The 18,951-nt window shown below is 35.0% G+C and overlaps 3 protein-coding genes across 10 annotated transcripts in view; 1 reads left to right on the forward strand and 2 right to left on the reverse strand.

Annotated features, from left to right (window-relative positions):
* Positions 1-5,037: 5,037 nt before the first annotated feature.
* LOC143731025 (uncharacterized) lies at positions 5,038-9,403 on the reverse strand. Its single transcript, XM_077221669.1, has 8 exons — positions 9,351-9,403; positions 7,244-7,406; positions 6,172-6,273; positions 6,010-6,066; positions 5,827-5,919; positions 5,671-5,718; positions 5,448-5,570; positions 5,038-5,362 (listed from the first exon to the last, which is right to left on the reverse strand). The coding sequence occupies exons 2-8, from the start codon at positions 7,400-7,402 to the stop codon at positions 5,333-5,335; spliced, it is 612 nt and encodes a 203-aa protein (XP_077077784.1). The 5' UTR covers positions 7,403-7,406; positions 9,351-9,403; the 3' UTR covers positions 5,038-5,332.
* Positions 9,404-9,540: 137 nt separating this feature from the next.
* LOC143731026 (uncharacterized) lies at positions 9,541-12,061 on the forward strand. The gene is made up of 6 exons (XM_077221670.1): positions 9,541-9,571; positions 9,865-10,040; positions 10,373-10,492; positions 10,652-10,708; positions 10,781-10,882; positions 11,474-12,061. The coding sequence occupies exons 2-6, from the start codon at positions 9,876-9,878 to the stop codon at positions 11,570-11,572; spliced, it is 543 nt and encodes a 180-aa protein (XP_077077785.1). The 5' UTR covers positions 9,541-9,571; positions 9,865-9,875; the 3' UTR covers positions 11,573-12,061.
* plekhg4b (pleckstrin homology domain containing, family G (with RhoGef domain) member 4B) overlaps positions 11,779-18,951 on the reverse strand; it is a 73,099-nt gene continuing 65,926 nt past the window's right edge. For 5 of the 8 annotated variants that reach the window (XM_077221651.1, XM_077221650.1, XM_077221654.1 and 2 more), the window contains 4 exons: positions 17,762-18,016; positions 14,975-15,174; positions 14,013-14,075; positions 11,779-12,501 (listed from right to left, as the gene is read on the reverse strand). In XM_077221651.1, the coding sequence (XP_077077766.1) occupies positions 14,031-14,075; positions 14,975-15,174; positions 17,762-18,016 (500 nt within the window). In that variant the 3' untranslated portion in view covers positions 11,779-12,501; positions 14,013-14,030. The remainder of the gene's footprint in view (positions 12,502-14,012; positions 14,076-14,974; positions 15,175-17,761; positions 18,017-18,951) is intronic. The other 3 variants (XM_077221655.1, XM_077221656.1, XM_077221649.1) reach the window with 1 other exon arrangement.

Here is an 18,951-nt window from a genome sequence, read left to right on the forward strand (position 1 = left end):
ACACACCTGTGCGTGTGTATTGCATTTACACGGCAACATTGGAAAACGTGGTCTTTTGTTTTTACAAGTTATATACAGTGGAGAATATAATTAATTAAAGGTTAAGTTTAGATTTTACAACAATGTTTTTACACACAGCTCTAAAAAAAATGTTGGGGCAAATATTGACAACCCCAACTGTTGGTTTTACAAAATTTATTTAAAACTGTGGAGAAAAAAATTTCACCAGGGCACTAGGTTTGTCCATATTTGACCCAAACATGGGTTGAAACAACCCAGCGTTTTAGAGTCCATTAAAAAACAGCGCTTGTTTTGAAAAATATAATTAAAATGATTTATTTTATCTTTCTATCAGATATTTGGTTTGTAAATGGGTTTGTAAACTTTCTTTACAATAATTTATATGTAATCAGCGTTGGGTGTAATGCATTACTAAGTAATTCGTTACTTCTCCCTTGAAAAAGTAAAGTAAGGGATAATAGGTGTATAATAATAAAAGTTGTGAAATAATTGACTAATATTAACTCTACTTTAGTGCTGCACGGATATTGCATAACGCCAAGATAACCAATCTTCTCATCTGATCTATCACCGCTCATTAATGTCAAAATGTTTGAGATCATGATGACCAATCAAATGAAAGTAGGCCGGCTTTATGTTGACAGAAGCTGGGGCCTATACCATGAAGCCGGTTTAGGTGCCTAGCCAGCTATGTTTCAGTTTAGTTTGCGTCAACCCTGGGTTTTAGGGACCATGAAAGTGGTTTGGCTTTTAGCAGTGTATATCGCCATAGTAACTTATGCTCCACGGCTAACCTGGTCCGGGGCAGGTTATGTTCTAGTTAAGAGGTTGCAAACTGAACTTGGACCAATCAGCTGTGAGCAAAGTGACACATGTCGTCTGCGATAAAGTCACTCCACCTGTTTCTACTCCAAATTAAAGGTCACTACATAGCAAATGTTTTTTAAAGACAAAATCGTCAGGTTTTTAGTGATGCTTATTTAGAATAATAAATTTGTATGATTTAGATATTATTTATGTAATTATTATACCCTTTATCAATCACACATGTACAATTTTAGTTCATCAATTATTATTACGCAGTTTAAATGAATAAATATGTAAAGGTAATATATATACGCTTTAGCATCAGTAGATGAGGCTATAAAATGACTACATGTGAGCTTAAATGTTCAATTCTCTCTATACCTTTATCAGCTGTATAAAATAACTTCACAACTTTTACTTGCACTGATATACAGTAGCGAGACTTTTTCTTTTAGTTGTCCTCTTCCATAGACAGCTGTTTACTTCTTGCTGTGTAAATTTGTTTACATTCTTATTATTTTAATAATTCTATTTAATAAGTGAATTGCGCTGCTTCTCTCGTGAGGAATTAATCTCAGTTTCACTCTTTCTCAGCATGTGATTGGCTGTTCGCTACTGATGTCACACTTAAACTCCTAAACTCAGGATCAAAGCCTGGGTTGACAGAGAAAGTTGATGATCAGCATCATGGTACCAACAAAGCCTGGTTGGATTGGTTTGGTTTTGTCAACTCTAAACTAATCCTGTAACCCTGAGTTTGTTCAACTACCCTCATGGTACAGGCCTCTGCTGAATTTTACCCCGGTAAACCCGTAAACAAAGCAGCAGCGGTACTTTCTGTTTCTGAACAGCATATACTTCAAACAGCCATTCAGATTTGTGTATTCTCTTTGGTGTTCAGGCTATACTTAATAGACTAATACTTATATATACCTTAATAGAATATACTTAATAGACTAATAACTTAATAACTTTTTTTAAACAGTTAGTCCTAAACATTTTTACATTCTGGACTAAACCATACCCTCAATAATGTCCTCATTATTGATTACTGTTTGGTAACATTTACAATAAGGTTCCATTTGTTCATATTAGTTAATTGTTTAGTTAACATGAACAATACAGTATTTGTTAATAGTTGATGTTAATTTCAACATTTACTAATGCTTTATTAAAATCAAAGTTGTAGATCTGTTAATATTATTTTATAGACTTGAGCTAATATGAACTAACAATGAACAGTTGCATTTTTACTAACTAATGTTAACAAAGAATAATAACTATTGTAAAAAAAAAAATATATATATATATATATATATATATATATATATATACACTCACCTAAAGGATTATTAGGAACACCTGTTCAATTTCTCATTAATGCAATTATCTAATCAACCAATCACATGGCGGTTGCTTCAATGCATTTAGGGGTGTGGTCCTGGTCAAGACAATCTCCTGAACTCCAAACTGAATGTCAGAATGGGAAAGAAAGGTGATTTAAGCAATTTTGAGCGTGGCATGGTCGTTGGTGCCAGACGGGCCGGTCTGAGTATTTCACAATCTACTCAGTTACTGGGATTTTCATGCACAACCATTTCTAGGGTTTACAAATAATGGTGTGAAAAGGGAAAAACATCCAGTATGCAGCAGTCCTGTGGGCGAAAATGCCTTGTTGATGCTAGAGGTCAGAGGAGAATGGGCCGACTGATTCAAGCTGATAGAAGAGCAACTTTGACTGAAATAACCACTCGTTACAACCGAGGTATGCAGCAAAGCATTTGTGAAGCCACAACACGCACAACCTTGAGGCGGAGGTTCTACAACAGCAGAAGACCCCACCGGGTACCGCTCATCTCCACTACAAATAGGAAAAAGAGGCTACAATTTGCAAGAGCTCACCAAAATTGGACAGTTGAAGTCTGGAAAAATGTTGCCTGATCTGATGAGTCTCAATTTCTGTTGAGACATTCAGATGGTACACTCTCTGAAAAAAAGGTACAAAAGCTGTCACTGTGGCGGTACCTTTTCAAAAGGTACACATTTGTACCTAAAGAGTGCATATTAGTCCCTCAATGGTACATATTGGTACCAAAAGTGTACATATTAGTACCTAAATGATACATATTCAAACCCTTTTGAAGGGTACTGTCCCAGTGACAGCATTTGTACCTTTTTTTCTGAGAGTGTAGAGTCAGAATTTGGCGTAAAAAGAATGAGAACATGGATCCATCATGCCTTGTTACCACTGTGAAGGCTGGTGGTGGTGGTGTAATGGTGTGGGGGGTGTTTTCTTGGCACACTTAAGGCCCCTTAGTGCCAATTGGGCATCATTTAAATGCCACGGCCTACCTGAGCATTGTTTCTGACCATGTCCATCCCTTTATGGCTACCATGTACCCATCCTCTGATGGCTACTTCCAGCAGGATAATGCACATGTCACAAAGCTCGAATCATTTCAAATTGGTTTCTCGAACTTGACAATGAGTTCACTGTACTAAAATGGCCCCCACAGTCAACAGATCTCAACCCAATAGAGCATCTTTGGGATGTGGTGGAACGGGAGCTTCGTGCCCTGGATGTGCATCCCACAAATCTCCATCAACTGCAAGAGGCTATCCTATCAATATGGGCCAACATTTCTAAAGAATGCTTTCAGCACCTTGTTGAATCAATGCCACGTAGAATTAAGGCAGTTCTGAAGGCGAAAGGGGGTCAAACACAGTATTAGCATGGTGTTCCTAATAATCCTTTGGATGAGTTTATATATATATATATATATATATATATATATATATATATATATATATATATATAGTTAATGTGTACATTAACAAACATTAACTAATGGGAGTGGGACCTTATTATACCTTATTAAGTGTTACCAATTGGTCATTATAGTTCCAAGAATGCTGATATTGCACCCTTATCGGTACAGTAGCATTAAACTCTTTCTGTATATCAGTTTGTATTGTGGATCATTCATTGTAACATTTAACCGGACTGTCATGTTTAAGTATCTGTTATCGGGCTGTGCTTGACAAGTAATGTATGCTGACATGGTTTTAAATGTTTTTAATTATCAAATTTTTTGGCCTTCAAATGTCTACAAACTAACATTTTGTGACCTCTATAATTATGAAATCCTGCGTATGGCCCTGCTCTTAATTTTTTCCATAATTTAATTACAGTTACTTCTGATGTAATTGCATCAAATCTGTATTTACTACAGAATAATTCCAAAACAATAGTTGATGTAACGTTTATCAAAATGTTTGCATGTTTTTAATGTAACCCTCTCCCTTTAAATACTTTGGTCAGTTCAAGAGTGATTTGTGTTATTTTATATAATTTATATGAAAGTATTAAAAGAGCAGTTTCATATCTGTCCTGTTTGCGGTTGATATGTGATTTAGAAAGTAATTGGTAGTAACTAATGCAATACTTTTAGAGAAAATAGTACAGTAATCTAATTACACTGTTGAAGATGTAATTAGTTAGTAATTAATTACTTTTTTTAGAGTAACTTGCCCAACACTGTAAAGCAGTGGCATTCAGACATTAGCGTGACTGAAGCGTCCAAATGCTTGCTGAGGTCATTGTCGTTTAGGTTTGATTGTGGTGAGATGTTTTTTAGACTCGAGTTATATTTAAATTCAGCAAACCACTAGATATATGAAGTATGTTACGTAGGTGTGATTGAGCAGGGAACAGGCCTGATGCACATTGGTTTTTTTTTATTTATTGAGTTTTGAAGATTATTTTGTTGCATTAGAATCTGTTGTGTTTGTTTTTTGAACTTCACACATCTTCATGGTCAACTGCAGGAACTGGTTTTAACTAAAGAACTCACAAACACAAGCTCACAAAAGTCAATGAAACCCTTTTCATGAAACCCTACTTTCTCGTACTGTTATTATGATGATTTTTAGCTGGTATTTATTATTAAAACAACAAAAATAATACTTTTTTGCAAATAAAACTAAATAATCATAATTTCTTAAATACATTTAAATTAATATATATATATATATAAAAAATTAAATAGATTTAATACAATGTGTGTGTGTGTGTGTGTGTGTGTGTGTGTGTGTGTGTGTGTGTGTGTGTGTGTGTGTGTGTGTGTGTGTGTGTGTGTGTGTGCATACAGTAGCTTAATTGATTATCCATTACTGCACAGAAAGACAGCACAAACTGATGACGAGAAATTCAAAAACAGTACTTTAATAGTGAGCACATAGGAAATGAATCAAGCTTATTGTTTGTACATTTATATTAATGCATTTGGCAAACACTTTTATCCAAAGCGATTTACATTGCATTAAATATAAACATTTGCTCTATTCACACGCTCACCGCGAATCAAATCCATGACGTTGACATGGCAGTGCAACTGAGCTACAGACACAAAGGCATTAAACAAACATCTATATACACAATCAGATGCAATTAAAGAAATACAGAGAAATCCACGCATCAAGGTGTTTCGATCTCACTGTCCAATCAAACGTCTTGCTTGATAGTGATCATGGGCTGTATTGAAATGAAGAGATATAAAAGAGTTTTCAAAGTGTTTGATAGTTCAGCATGTTTTGTTGATTTCAAACTGAAAACTTACCAGTGTGTTGAAATGAGATCTGCATATGGCTTTACTCTCCCAGTAGATCAGAACCAGAGCCAGAATCAACTCCAACCCACACAACACGCCGACCACCACCTTCAGCCCTACAAACATAGGGTTCTGGCGGAAACCAATCATAATAAATGAATAAATGAAAGTGCACATGATATTTAACATCAGCTCGTAAGTGCATGTTTGCTACATGAGCACATAACGGTACCTTTGAAATGGCATCTCTGCTTGTGCTGCTGCTGCTATAAAAATAATACTGTAAAAATAAAGTAAATCAATGAGATATGTGCACAGCGCTCTAATTCTGGCTTCTGTAAGTTATACAGTATATGTGTGAAGAATGACAAATGACCTATAGGCCTACCTGTCCATCATTTATGTCCATCATTGAGCAGAGAACTAGAGCTGCGATGGACCAGAAAAGGCTGATAATGTTGAACACGAAGGACAGTTTCACCTTTCAGAACAACAAGATAAATGATTCAATTCGGTTTCCATCATGATAAAAAAAATTTGTCTGGATAATATTTGTGCCGTGATCACTTACCACGGGCATGAACGGAGACTTTCCAGCTGCAAATGACAGAATGCCACTTGCAATGAACTAAAAAAGAGACACTGTGTGAGATGTATGTGTGTTTACATGAATAAAAATGTACACATCAAAAATGAGCTGTGATAAATAGAAACAGTATCGCTATGTTCTCACCAGGGCACTAGGTAGGGTGTACACTAAATGATACGGACTGTATTCAAGAGCAATGAGGATGCCGATGCAAATGACAAATGCTCCGATGCTGAGCTGAGCCGCCTGAAACATCAACAACATTCATACAGTCATGATTCTCATAACTACTAAGTAAATACTTTAAGAAGATCACTTTGAACATGAACATTTTGCAAATGTAAAACTAAGGGTAACACTTTAGTTTGGGGTGCAATTCTCACTACTAACTAGTTGCTTATTCGCATTCATATTAGGATATTGGCTGTTTATTATACTTATAAAGCACATATTAATGTCTTATTCTGCATGACATTCTACATCCCTTAATCCTATCCAATACCTACTTTACCAACTATTAATAAGCAACAATTAGGAGTTTATTGAGGCAAAAGTTAATAGTGAGAAATGGACCCTAAATTAAAGTGTGACCAAACTAAGATATTTATAGATATTTTAGATTCTAGGTGAGTAATGAAATGTAAGTAAATGAGTGTCATTTATCATGTGACTCTTTGTACAGACGGTCAGATATCCTCAAATCATGCTAGAAAACATAATCATCAGGTTTTGTTCATGCAGCTCCAGCGAAAAAGACACCAAATACTGAGATGTTCTGAGAAAAATGTATTAAATTGAAATGGAAAGAAGCATTTTCACTGGTGTTCTGGTGACATATAAATGCTAATCTGTTGAAAATAATCTGCTCACAAAACCACCAGCAATCAGGCCAAAAATACCACTGAAACCGACTAAACGTCCCAGATATCGCAGCAAAAACATTAGCAGCTAAAAAAGTAGTGAATTCCTGTTTATTTTCTGTTATGTGTCATCTGATGTATTTCAAGATAAACTCGAGTGTCTCTGCAACTAAAACAAAACTAAAATCAACTCACAACTTTGACTACATCAAAATCCACAGTGACGGTAGACAGAGAGTTTATATGTTTAGAAAAGTAAAGGTAAAAAATGCACAAATGAAAAAATTCTGGCTCAAATAAATGAATATCTGACATTTGTATTTGACATTATTATGCATTTAAATCGTGATACGTACCCCGAGTTCCTTTGGTCGTCCTTTCAGAAAAACCTTGTAAGCATCTTTGAAGATGCAGGTGAATTTCTCGGGCATCAGCTGCCCTTCTCTCATGTTCCTGACGCTTCCCAGGGGAATGCTGATGACCATACAGTCATCCGGCTTAAACGTGTACCGCATTTGTCTGTCATTTGAAGAGAATATTGTTATCTGACATAATGGATAAAAAATGAAAGTGCCAACTTTCAGCAGTTCAAATGTGGACAGGAGAGATTGAAGTCGGCTGGCAGAAGCAGAACGACTAATAACCGCTAATAGTCCTCTGGTGCTGGTCGGCCATGTTTGACAGAAAAAAAAAACATTTTTTACTTTATCGGTATGGTACGACGCTTGGTAAAGGTTTTGACACTTGCTGTGTGAACACACAGACACAAAATCATGGACATGGTTCAAAAATGTTAAATGGTCCTGAAAAAAATAGTCACACTTGTATTGTTCGTGGTCAAAAATGAGCGCATTGGAAATGAATGGGAGACGAATCTAGTGGAAACGTTTGGTACTGCGGACAAACAAATTCTTACTGAAAGCTCCTTTTTTGCGATATCAACCTCAAATTTGGAACACGGCTTGTTTAGATGTTGTTGTTTTTTTTGAGTAAAACGTGTTTTGGAAAATATATATTTCATAAAAAAATTGAAAATGGTATTTTTGTGCATTTTTCATAACAATAAAACTTTTTTCAAGTTCACTTTTTTAACTTTTTTTTTCACTTAAATCTGTCAAGTGTCGTCTTTAAAAAGAGAACAATCTTTAGTCTGGTCAGATTTATGGAAATTTTATGGAAATTTCATTTTCAGGTCCATGCTCAAAAAAGTGAATAAATGGATTATAACTACTGCATAAATAAAATTGAGTACCATTAAATCCCCTAAAAAAACATTAAATAAAAGATATTATCAAACTAAATATAGTACAATCATTTCATTGAAATAAAAAAAAAGCACCAGAGGGTTAAACAGCAACATACGGTTTTATTACTCACTATTGTTATGGAAATCTCACAGACTTTCATTATCACCTTTCTGTGAGGTATATATTCAGCATATGTATGGCTTTCAAGGTTTCCAGTTACTTAGTTACAGTTTACTGGCTTACATAATGCCCAGGATACTCCACAAGTTCCTTTTATATGTATTTCTGTCTTGTTTTCCAGTAAAAATATCTAAACATTCTTATATCAAGATACATTTACTTGAGAAGCAAAATGACATCAGATATTAAGTCTTGTTTACTGAACAAATTATCAAAATTAAGTTTATGCTTTAAACAACAATGGTGTCAGAAAGAAATCTGCTTAATTCAAAAGGAGAACACCCCATTGGCAGATATGTATTTTAGTTTGAAGCAAAATCACTTAATTTCAATCCTTTTTTGATTCTCAAGTAAATGTATCTTGATTTAGGAATGTTTAGATGTTTGTACTGGAGAACTGAGGAAGAAAATCATGTTTTGCAGTGAATAAAAGAGTTAAATAGAATCATATATCATAAATGAATTAAAATAATCAAATGTGTGTTGGTGGTGTTAGTTTGGATAGAAATAAATGTCTGTCAGTTGCTTCTCACTTAAAACGCTGCACATAATTTTAGCCATAAATGAACTAAAGTTTAGGAATAGCCTATATCCAACTATAAAAAGTGTCTCAAATGACCCAAACCCACCCACAGTTTAGAAAATGCCCACAGTGAGACCGATTCCAACGTGTTTACAGGAAGTCTGAGGTACTAAATATGCAACTTATAGCTAATAAAAAACAGAGATTGCGTTATCGGAAGGTGTAATAAAACACAGCGCATCAACAACGCAGTAAAAAGTGTCATCTGCAATTGTTACGTATTTCTACCTGATCTTACCCTTAAATGTAGTTTTTTAGGTGTAACCTAATATATTTAAGTTGATTTAGTAATGTTACATTATTATTATTATTATTATTTTAAATTAAATCCATAAATTTAGAATCACATTTTTAGGTTACCATTTTCTCAGGGTATGCTTGCCTGACCTCTCGGACTCTCACTAAAGAGTGTGTTTGTGTTTCAGGTAAATAGTGGTAAATAAACTGTCTTACCAGCTGGAGAATAAAGTGTGTGAAGTCTTGATGAAGTTTCTGCTCAGATAGAAGAAGTTCATTTGAAAAATGCTCCTCACATCAGTTCTCACATCACAGTTCCTTTTTTTTTTTTTTGGACCAACCACATGAAAGTGGCTTGTTGGGTACCAAGAAAAAAACACTAAGGTGACACACGATGATCTTTTCTAGACTTTAATACGGAAGACAGACTCTGCTCGGTAAGAGGATCTCACGAAGCTTTGCATTTGTTTTATGTATTTTTATATAGCTTAACGAAGAGCTGTGTATGATTATATTTACAAAACTGAACATTTAAATGATTGTGGTAAGGATTAATATTAGAACATTAGCTTGAATTAATATTAATGAGGGTTTCATGCATCTTTAAAAACAGTAACTTATAGTACATTCTATTCAATTCATATTTGTTTTATTTGCTTTTGCCCAACGTTTATTTTTGGGTTAGATTATATTTCTGCTTGTTGATTTAAGTGTGTTTGTGTTGGTGCAGTGGTTGAGAACATGGCTAAAGCAAATATTGCGATGGAGATTCAGCACGAGGACCCAGCAGGAGGAAGACGAGATGATCAAGGGCCGCTCATCAAGTATTACCGCGCCAGTGAAGTTCTGCCGGGCACAGTGCCAGTCCTGCACGGGCTCCTGAGCAAGGGCCCCTCCGCCTGCGCGGTAACCCAGAACATCATGAGCTTTTACAGCATTTACTGACCTTTACTTGAGCTCGGGGAAATTACCTGAAGAATATATATAACACACATATATATATAACACATATATAACCTTTTTAGCATGAACCCTCGAGATATATAAAATGTAAAAAAAAAAAATCTAAGAGTGTGTTCTAATAAAATGAATAAATAAATGAATAAAGTGAGAACAGCTGAAGGTCCATACTGAGTTTAGCCTGTACATTTAGCTTTACAGTCATAAATGTTTGATGCAAGAATTTGTCAACACAAAAATGTGATTGTAAAGGTTATTTTGACTGTTTCCTGCTGTAGGCCGTGCAAATATCCAGCGGGATCCTGAGTTTTGGAGTAGGGGTGGTATTTGCAGCATCATTCGTTATCAATAATAATCTACTGACCTTATTCCGAGTGCCAATCATTACTGGAATAATGGTGAGATTCATTTGCTTCTGTAATATTTAGAAAATGTTTCATTGTGCAGCACATGCATTTTAGATTTTGACATGCATTTTGTACAGATAATAATCCATTTATTCATCAATAATGTTAATCATTTGAAACACCAAAATGCTGTTTCCTTTTGTCCACCAGTTTGTTGTGGCTGGAATCTTGTCTAATCTTCTCTACAAAAGCCCCGGGCTTCTACAGGTTAGTGTGTGCATTTAACAAACACTGTCTTTGGGAAGTGCAAGCGTTCATCAAGAGTTTTATTTTGAACAGACTTGCTTCATCGCCAACATCTCATGTCTGGTAGTGTCTGGGGTCGGAGTGATTCTTCTAGCTGTTGACCTTCATCCAGGTCAAGATCAGATCCAGTACAAGGTAGAAAGGATCATTCGAAACATTTCCTGCGCTGTTGTTACCAACATTTGTGCTTTACATTTGGTCTTTAATATCGTTTTATTAAATGCATAAACATGTTTTCAAATTTGATAGCAATACTGTACTGTCAACATTTTTGATTATTTACAGTTTAAAGATAAATATGCCAAATAAAGACTGAAGACTCGAAATCAAAAGGGGAGAATATATATATATATATTAATTATAAATAAATAGTAATGAAACACATTATAAATAAAATCGTTTTAAAAAGTAATAAAAATAAATACACTTATATGATATAATAAAATATTTTCCATAAAGAAAATCAAGCCTATTGAAGGATCATTAGGATTCTTTGCATTGTGACATTATTTTCATGACAATTATGCACAGAAAAATGACTGCAATATAATGCGTTGTTTTATTTAATTAAGCATAACTTGCTGGCAGTATAACAGATAACTATGAAAATCTTAAAAAATAGGCTTTATGCAAATTTTTTGAGGTCAAATATGGCCTGAACATGTTCTTTACAGGTCTGGTAAAATTGTCCCTGTAGGACTGAAAGCATGTGTTTGCGTCCTGCAGATGGAGGTGCTGGTGCTGTGTGTGACTCTGATGGACATGCTCATCGCTGCAGTGCTAATATACTGGTTTCACAGAGAGAAACGTGACCATAAGCAGTGACGCCTGTGGTTGCAGTCTTCAGCCCTGTCCCGTCTGAGCTCATCGTTTCTCAGAAGGTTTAGCAACAATAATAGAATTAAAGAACTAAAAAAAGAAGAAGCAGTAGTTACAACCAAACTCTCCTTACCCGTTATGCAATTCCTGAGTTTCAGGGAAGTCTCTGCCCGAAGAGAATGAGGTGTGAAGCCATAACAGTGACGAACACATGTGGATGATTTGACTTTTAATGGGACTTGGTAGTAAATTCCAGTAAAATACAACAGTTCTTGGTTGTTTTTTTTTACTAGAATGAAGAACTAAAGCACTGACTCTGCTTCTGACCCTCATAAAAGCTGCTTGTAGCTTTATTTGTTTGTGTTTGAGCATTTTATTACCTGTAAAGCTGGATATTATTTCTCTGTACATATTTTCACATTTATACACTGAATTAATGTATTTTCTGTATCTGTTACATATGAATTTGTGGTAATAAAACACCATCTTAATAAATTACAGAATTCAATACATCTTTTATTTTTTTACCGTTTTATTTTTTATTTTCAAAGTAAAAAGATGGACTCAGTCCTTAATAAAAATGCAATCCTCAGTGGATTTTATTAGTAGTGCCAGTACTCTCAACTATTCAAAGACACTTTGTACAGATCAGTCAAATGTCGAGTGGTGAATCTGCGGCCCGTAGCAAGTCTCTGTCGTGCCGATGAAATCATGTTTCTTAAAGTGAAAAACGTCAAAATAAAACGCTTGAAATAATTGACATCCGTGATCTGGTCGCCCGGTCCAATAACGTACCAGCAGTGGTGAGGCTCTGGACGATTATCAGAAGTTATGAAATGTCTCAGTGCATATGAGCACCACTTCTCGTGCTCCTCGGCGTCCAACATTCAGTCCTACAGCTGTTTTTACATCACTCCGTCTCCGTGGATTCACAGCTTGAAAAACAAAAGAAAATAAGTTATTAGAAACGCCTGCCATGCAAGTGGCTGCTAAGAGTTTGATCTTTATTAGAAGCGTTCACACTCACAGCGATCATGGGAACTGTTAAATTTGATATCAAATATGGGTTATTCAGGCCTGAGACCAGCTGTGAGATGCAAGATGGGTCAAGTGGCATTCTATATTACTGTTTTTTATATTATAAAATATTTTATTTTCTCCTGATAACCATTTTTTTGTGACAATTTTGTAATTTCAGATTTAACAATAGGGGCAAGTTTTGAAAGGGACTATTAGTAACACTACTATACTATTTCTAGAAGCACACATTACTACATTTCTATTTAGCTTCTTGCTCATTTTGTGAAATAATGTCACAAATGCAATTATGCATTTTTCTTTAATGCTTCAAAATTAATCCCACATGTCTATTATTGACATTATAAATGTATGTATAATTATTAATCCATGGGCAGAGATTAAAACGAACAAATTGTTTTTGCTGAAAGAAATATATATATATATAAAAAGGGAATAAACTTTTTATTTTTGCACTGGGACATTTTATTTCTTCCTAGTGAGTGTAACAATTGGACAGTTGAATTATTTTTTATGAAATACTATTTTTTTTCTTTTAAAATAATTGCTATATTTATATCTAAATTAATTTAAATTATAAATTGCAATACATTTATTTTTGTTTAATATTTGTATTTAATAATAATCACAATAAAAATCCTATTATTTTATAGTCATATTTAATTGGTCTAAAACAGTGGGAATGTGGCCTGTGAAAACTCATGTGGAAAGAGATTTTGATTTTATTTATTCTGTTCACTTTATGGTTACTGATGGAGGTTTGCTTCGCACTCAAAAAACATCTTCAGAGCAAAAATTAATTTTACAGCTTTTTGAAATAATTTTTATTTTCTATGCAGATGCCAGCAACTCCCCGACAAAATCACCTCACTCATTCTAGAATGATTCAAAATTCCTGTATTTTCCAAATCACAGCATTACACAAAATATATATTTGTAATGTCATTGTTTTACAAAACCGTGCAGCCGTAGTTTCTGCTCAGTGACAAATAACAGTGCACGTGCATCGCAGGGGAACAAACACTTATATTCGACATAAGGTGCATGCAAACGTTCTGTCAATCACCAAACGACAATAACATCAAAGCAAAACCAGAAGTTCCACCAAAACAGTAGTTTCGGCTCTCAAAAGCTTGGTGAACAAACATTAAAAATGCTTAATAAAAATTTACGCGTCAGATTTCTGCAGTACTGTAAACGTGTTGGAACACACTGAGCAATGACGTTTTTGTCTGTGGAAGCTGTACATGCACAATAAGTTGAAAATAACCTAGAACAACCCTTGAAGCCCAGCACACACATGCAGCCCAACACACCGACATCAAGCAAAGGGAATCTCTGATGAAATCAGCGTTACTGGGGAACAGGCATCAGGAATCACACAGGTGACTTTAGACTAGTTACTTACTGATCTAAACCGTTTGATTCAGACCAGAGTCGAGAGGCCCAATGGGCAATGAGAAGTCTTGCTCTGGTAAAACAAACATGTCAGATACAGTTAGATAAACTACAAGAGGAAGTCAAGTTTTCAAACTTAGTGTTGAGGCTTTGCTGGAATCTCTAAGCATGAGGAATAGTAATAGCAATGCTTGACACCGGTAAAGGTCACATTATTTTAGCTCGTCTTTTTTGTCTTGGTTAATATATTAACATCAGGTGCAAGTGCAACATTGTGTGGTAGTTTGGAAAAGTAAGTAGATGTCATGTGAATCAGTGAATTATTTTCTTATTCTGTAATATTTCAGAACACTTACTTATTATTATTATTATTATTTTTATATAATTTAACGCCTTAACAGCATCAAAAGCTATATTCATGGCAAACTCAAGAGTAATAAAATAAACTAAAAAATCATAACCACAAGTTTTCAGTTAGTTTTACAATATTATGTCTACAAACAAACAAACAAAAAAAACAATAAGAACAATAACAAAAAAAAGTATAACTGAATTATTATTTCTCTGTACAACGACCTTGAGCTTGGGACAGGCACTACAAATAAAACATTATTATTATACTAATAATAAATATATAAAATATTCCAATTTGATAAAAATTCGAATGTTTTCACTTAAAAAAAATCCATTAATGTACGATCTACATAAAAATGTTGACTAATATAAATGAAAGCAGGAAATTCCAACAAAATACTTTATTCTTCACAGTCAAGGAAGCAATTCTTCACCTTTTCATAAATATACATAGGTAAGTCTTGAGACCGATTTGACATTTTGTCCATAAAGTCTGTTCATTTCCATTTTCAAAAGGAGAATTTCATCAACTAGATTCACTTCATATATCACTTTCCCATCCACTTTTTTTATTTTTTACAAATACACACATTCAGTATGCTTCCCGTCCACTCTTACCGCTGTGATAAAGTTGCTGCTCTGAGTGTCGGTGTGGTAGAGGATGGAGGATGTGTGTTTGGGTGGAGACGGGGACGGGGACGGTGTGTGAGAGGACAGATAGGAGCCTCCGTCACTGGTGTAACTCTCCATCACTACAGCCGGCTGACGCTGGACGGTGATGCTGACACTGTCACTGGAGGTCTCGCCACTGTCACTGACTACACACGGACAACACACAGTTAACATCCACCGGATATATGTACACTTTCATTCAGCATTGAAGCATTTAATTGATCAAAAGTGACAGTGAAGACATCTATAATGTTTCTATTTCAAATAAATTATGTTCTTTTGAACATACTATTCATTAAAGAATCTTAAAGAAATGAAAACGAAAATATGAAGCAGTACAACAGTTTACAACATTGATAATAATCAGAAATGTTCATTGAGGAGCAAATCAGCATATTAGAATGATTTCTGAAGGATCATGTGACACTGAAGACTGGAGTAATGATGCTGAAAATTCAGCTTTGATCACAGGAATATATTACAATAGAAAAAAATTATTTTGAATTGTAACAATATTTCACAATACTACTGTTTTTACTATATTTTTGATCAAAATAAATGCAGCCTTTTAAACAGTAGAGTATAATAATTATTTATGTATAGAATTTATTTATGTATATAACAATAATACATAGTATATATTACGGTATACTTATTATATATATATATATATATATATATATATATATATATATATATATATATATATATATAATAAAACAGGAAGAGAAACTGGACAGAACCTTGTCAAACAATTGCCAAAAGATCTGATATTATTTCAGTGTTATTTGACTGTCTTTGTCTCAGTCAGTGTATCTTTCGGCTGCCCAGTGAAAGCGCACACATTCGGCCCCTCACAGTTTCCATTGGCTACCATTGTACAAAGAAACACCACCACAGTGAGAGGGGCCCGTTTCCTGTTTTAGACATCCTGTCTGAAAAGCGTATATGAAGGTTTAGCAGCTGTTCATATACATCTTCTGCCCACCACAGACATTATAATAAGATGACACATCCTGTTGATGAATTTAGACTGTAGATTAACTCCACTAATATAAAGGTGAAACTCGAAAAAATTGAATATCGTGCAAAAGTTATCATTTTGATGATTAACGCTTACAGCTTATGAAAACCACAAATTGAAAATCTCAGAAAATTAGAATAATACATGAAATCAATAATAAAAAAAAGGATTTTAAATACAGAAATGTCGGTCCTCTGAAAAGTATAATCATGCATATGTAAATAGTATATACTAAATATATTAATTTCACCTTTTAATCTGAATTACTGAAATACATGAACTGTTGCACGATATTATAATTTGTCAAGTTTCACCTGTATATTAGTGCTGTCAAATCAAATAATCACTATTAATCACATCTAACATAAAAGTTTTTGTTTATATAATACAAGTTTCATTTTCAATTTCTTGTTTAGTTAATGTTTCAAGTTGAGCCAAGCCAGGTCTTTGTTTATTATGTATCTGTTCTGTATCGGACTCTCTGTTACAGAAAGCTAGACCTGAAACTGGACCCAGCAGTTACTCTCCTGCGTTTGAGCCGGAGACATCGTCCCCTGGAGGATTTTAATGATATGAATTGGTTTAGGTGAGCATTTTGCTTATCTAATGATGGACAATACTTCTCACTGGACTCAGTATATAGACTTTGCCTTATTGCTGAGTGGTTCCTCATTTACTGTGAGGACTGTGGAGGAGGAACCATGCAATCCCACAGTACCCACCACACTAGATTCCCATCACGTCATGTGTGCCACCCCAGAGTCTCCAACGGATGCGGAACTTGATCCTCCACTGCTCCGAAGACCAGGCCTGCAACTGATCCACGGCCCAGGCCCGCCACTGCACCAAGAGCCTCTGCTTCACGGCCACTGCCCCATGATCCAGGTCCAGTTCCCTTCCCGGGCCAGGCCCTCCATCCTCCCGCTGTTAGATGTTTTGGTTTTGGGGTGGGCGTTTCACTAGGGCATCTGGAACCACTCTTCACTCTTAGAGGGGGGGATATATCACGCCTGTTTTGGGTTTTGGTTCACTTTTATAGTTTCATGTCTTTCATTTTGTAATGCTTTCAGTTTGTCATGTGCTTCCCTTGCTCCTCATGTTATCCTGCCATGTGTTCCCATTGTGAATGTCATGTTCTGATTGTTTTTTTTTTTTTTTTTTCACTTTCTCATTGCTTTAATTTGTTTCTTATTGCTCATTAGACTTTGTGTAAAATAGCCCTCATGTTTCATTGTTCCTATGTCTAGTTATGCTCAATGTAATTCGCTGTTGGTGAGTTTCTGTTCATGTTTCAAGTCAAGCCAAGTCAAGTCTTTGTTTAATCAATGTGTATCTCCTCACTTTTGGATTTATTAAAACTGCACTTGGGTTCATCAAGCTCGTATATATATAAATCTATAAACATATATATACACACACACATACATATATATACACACATACACATATATTATATAAGCACAAACCTTTATGTTAGATATGAATAATAATTGTGATTAATCGTTTTGACATCAGCTAATATATATCTGTACATTATATGAAAATAATGTCACGGTGCAAAAAATCTTAATGCCCCTTAAATAGGCTTCATTTACTTCATGCTAATTGTTTTTGCATTGGATTTTGAAATGTGATTTTGACATGATGTTTTCATGCGATTGTTTTCATGGAGACACACAACTATAGAGTTATTCCTGACAGCGACTCACTCATGGAGGACTGAACGGTAGAATCGTGCTCCAGCTCGTCCTCTTCGATGCAGTCGTACGGCCAGTGGCTCAGAGACGGGCACCCGGGCAGCGGGTGAGACGGGTAGAGATGCAGGTTCAGAGAGCCCAGCAGAGAGGATGACGATTGACTGCTGGAGGACGACGAGCTGCTGTTGGAAATGGTGGAGTGAGGTCTTTTAAACGGTGTGGTGTGGTCGAACGAGGACACCGCTATGGACGCACGCATCCTCGACTCTGTAGAGACGGAAGACGGACAAAAATCAGAGGAAGGCCTCCATTGCTCTCAGGTAGATTCACATATGCATCCATACATTAAAGAGATAGTTCACCCAAAAATGATATCATTCACTCAAGAAGAAGAAGAAGATATTTTGAAGAATGTGTGCAACCAAACAGTTGATGGACCCCATTGACTTCCATAGTATTTTTTTCCCTCATACTATGGAAATCAATGTCTACTGTCGACTGTTTGGTTACACACATTCTTCAAAATGTCTTATTTTGTGTTCAGCAGAAGTTTGGAAAAACTTGAGGGAGAGTGAATAAAGACAGAATTGTCATTTTTGGGTAAACTATCCTTTTAATTAACCCTATGAGGTCTGCTATCGCGCCTGCGCGATAGTCTCGCTTTTTTCTTATCAGTGCAAAAGAGACTCAAAATACTCTGTTGATTTTGATCTTACGTGTTAGTGTTATACATCATTCGATCCTGTTAAGTGTCTATTTGTTTTGTGTATACTCACAATATAAACAAAGTGTTGTGCTTTAGTCAAATAAAGAAAAATAAACATGATGCTAATTTTGCCTTCTCTCTGTCAGTGAAGTCCATTCTGAAACGCGTCCGAAAATTAACTGTAATTCTGCGAATACATGTCACACAGGCACGAGTGTTTTTCCATAATGAAGCTTGAACTCTCTTCTTTTAAACAAATTAATTTATATAAAAAACAAATAGGACTGTAGGACTGAATTAATGAATACTAAAGTAGTTCCACATAAACATTTAAAAATGTTTAACTATTAACATTTAATAATAGAAGGTATGCTGAAATCAAATAAGATAGAAATATTAAAAGAAAAACTTAAACTTACATGAAAAATTAGAAATGAAGCCTTAGCAACTAAATAAAACAATTACTAATACTACAACTGAAATAAAAATAAATTAA

This window comes from Siphateles boraxobius, unplaced genomic scaffold (genome assembly GCF_051911475.1).
Source record: "Siphateles boraxobius isolate OS27281-9 unplaced genomic scaffold, OSU_SipBor_1 84, whole genome shotgun sequence".
Lineage (NCBI taxonomy): Eukaryota > Metazoa > Chordata > Actinopteri > Cypriniformes > Leuciscidae > Siphateles > Siphateles boraxobius.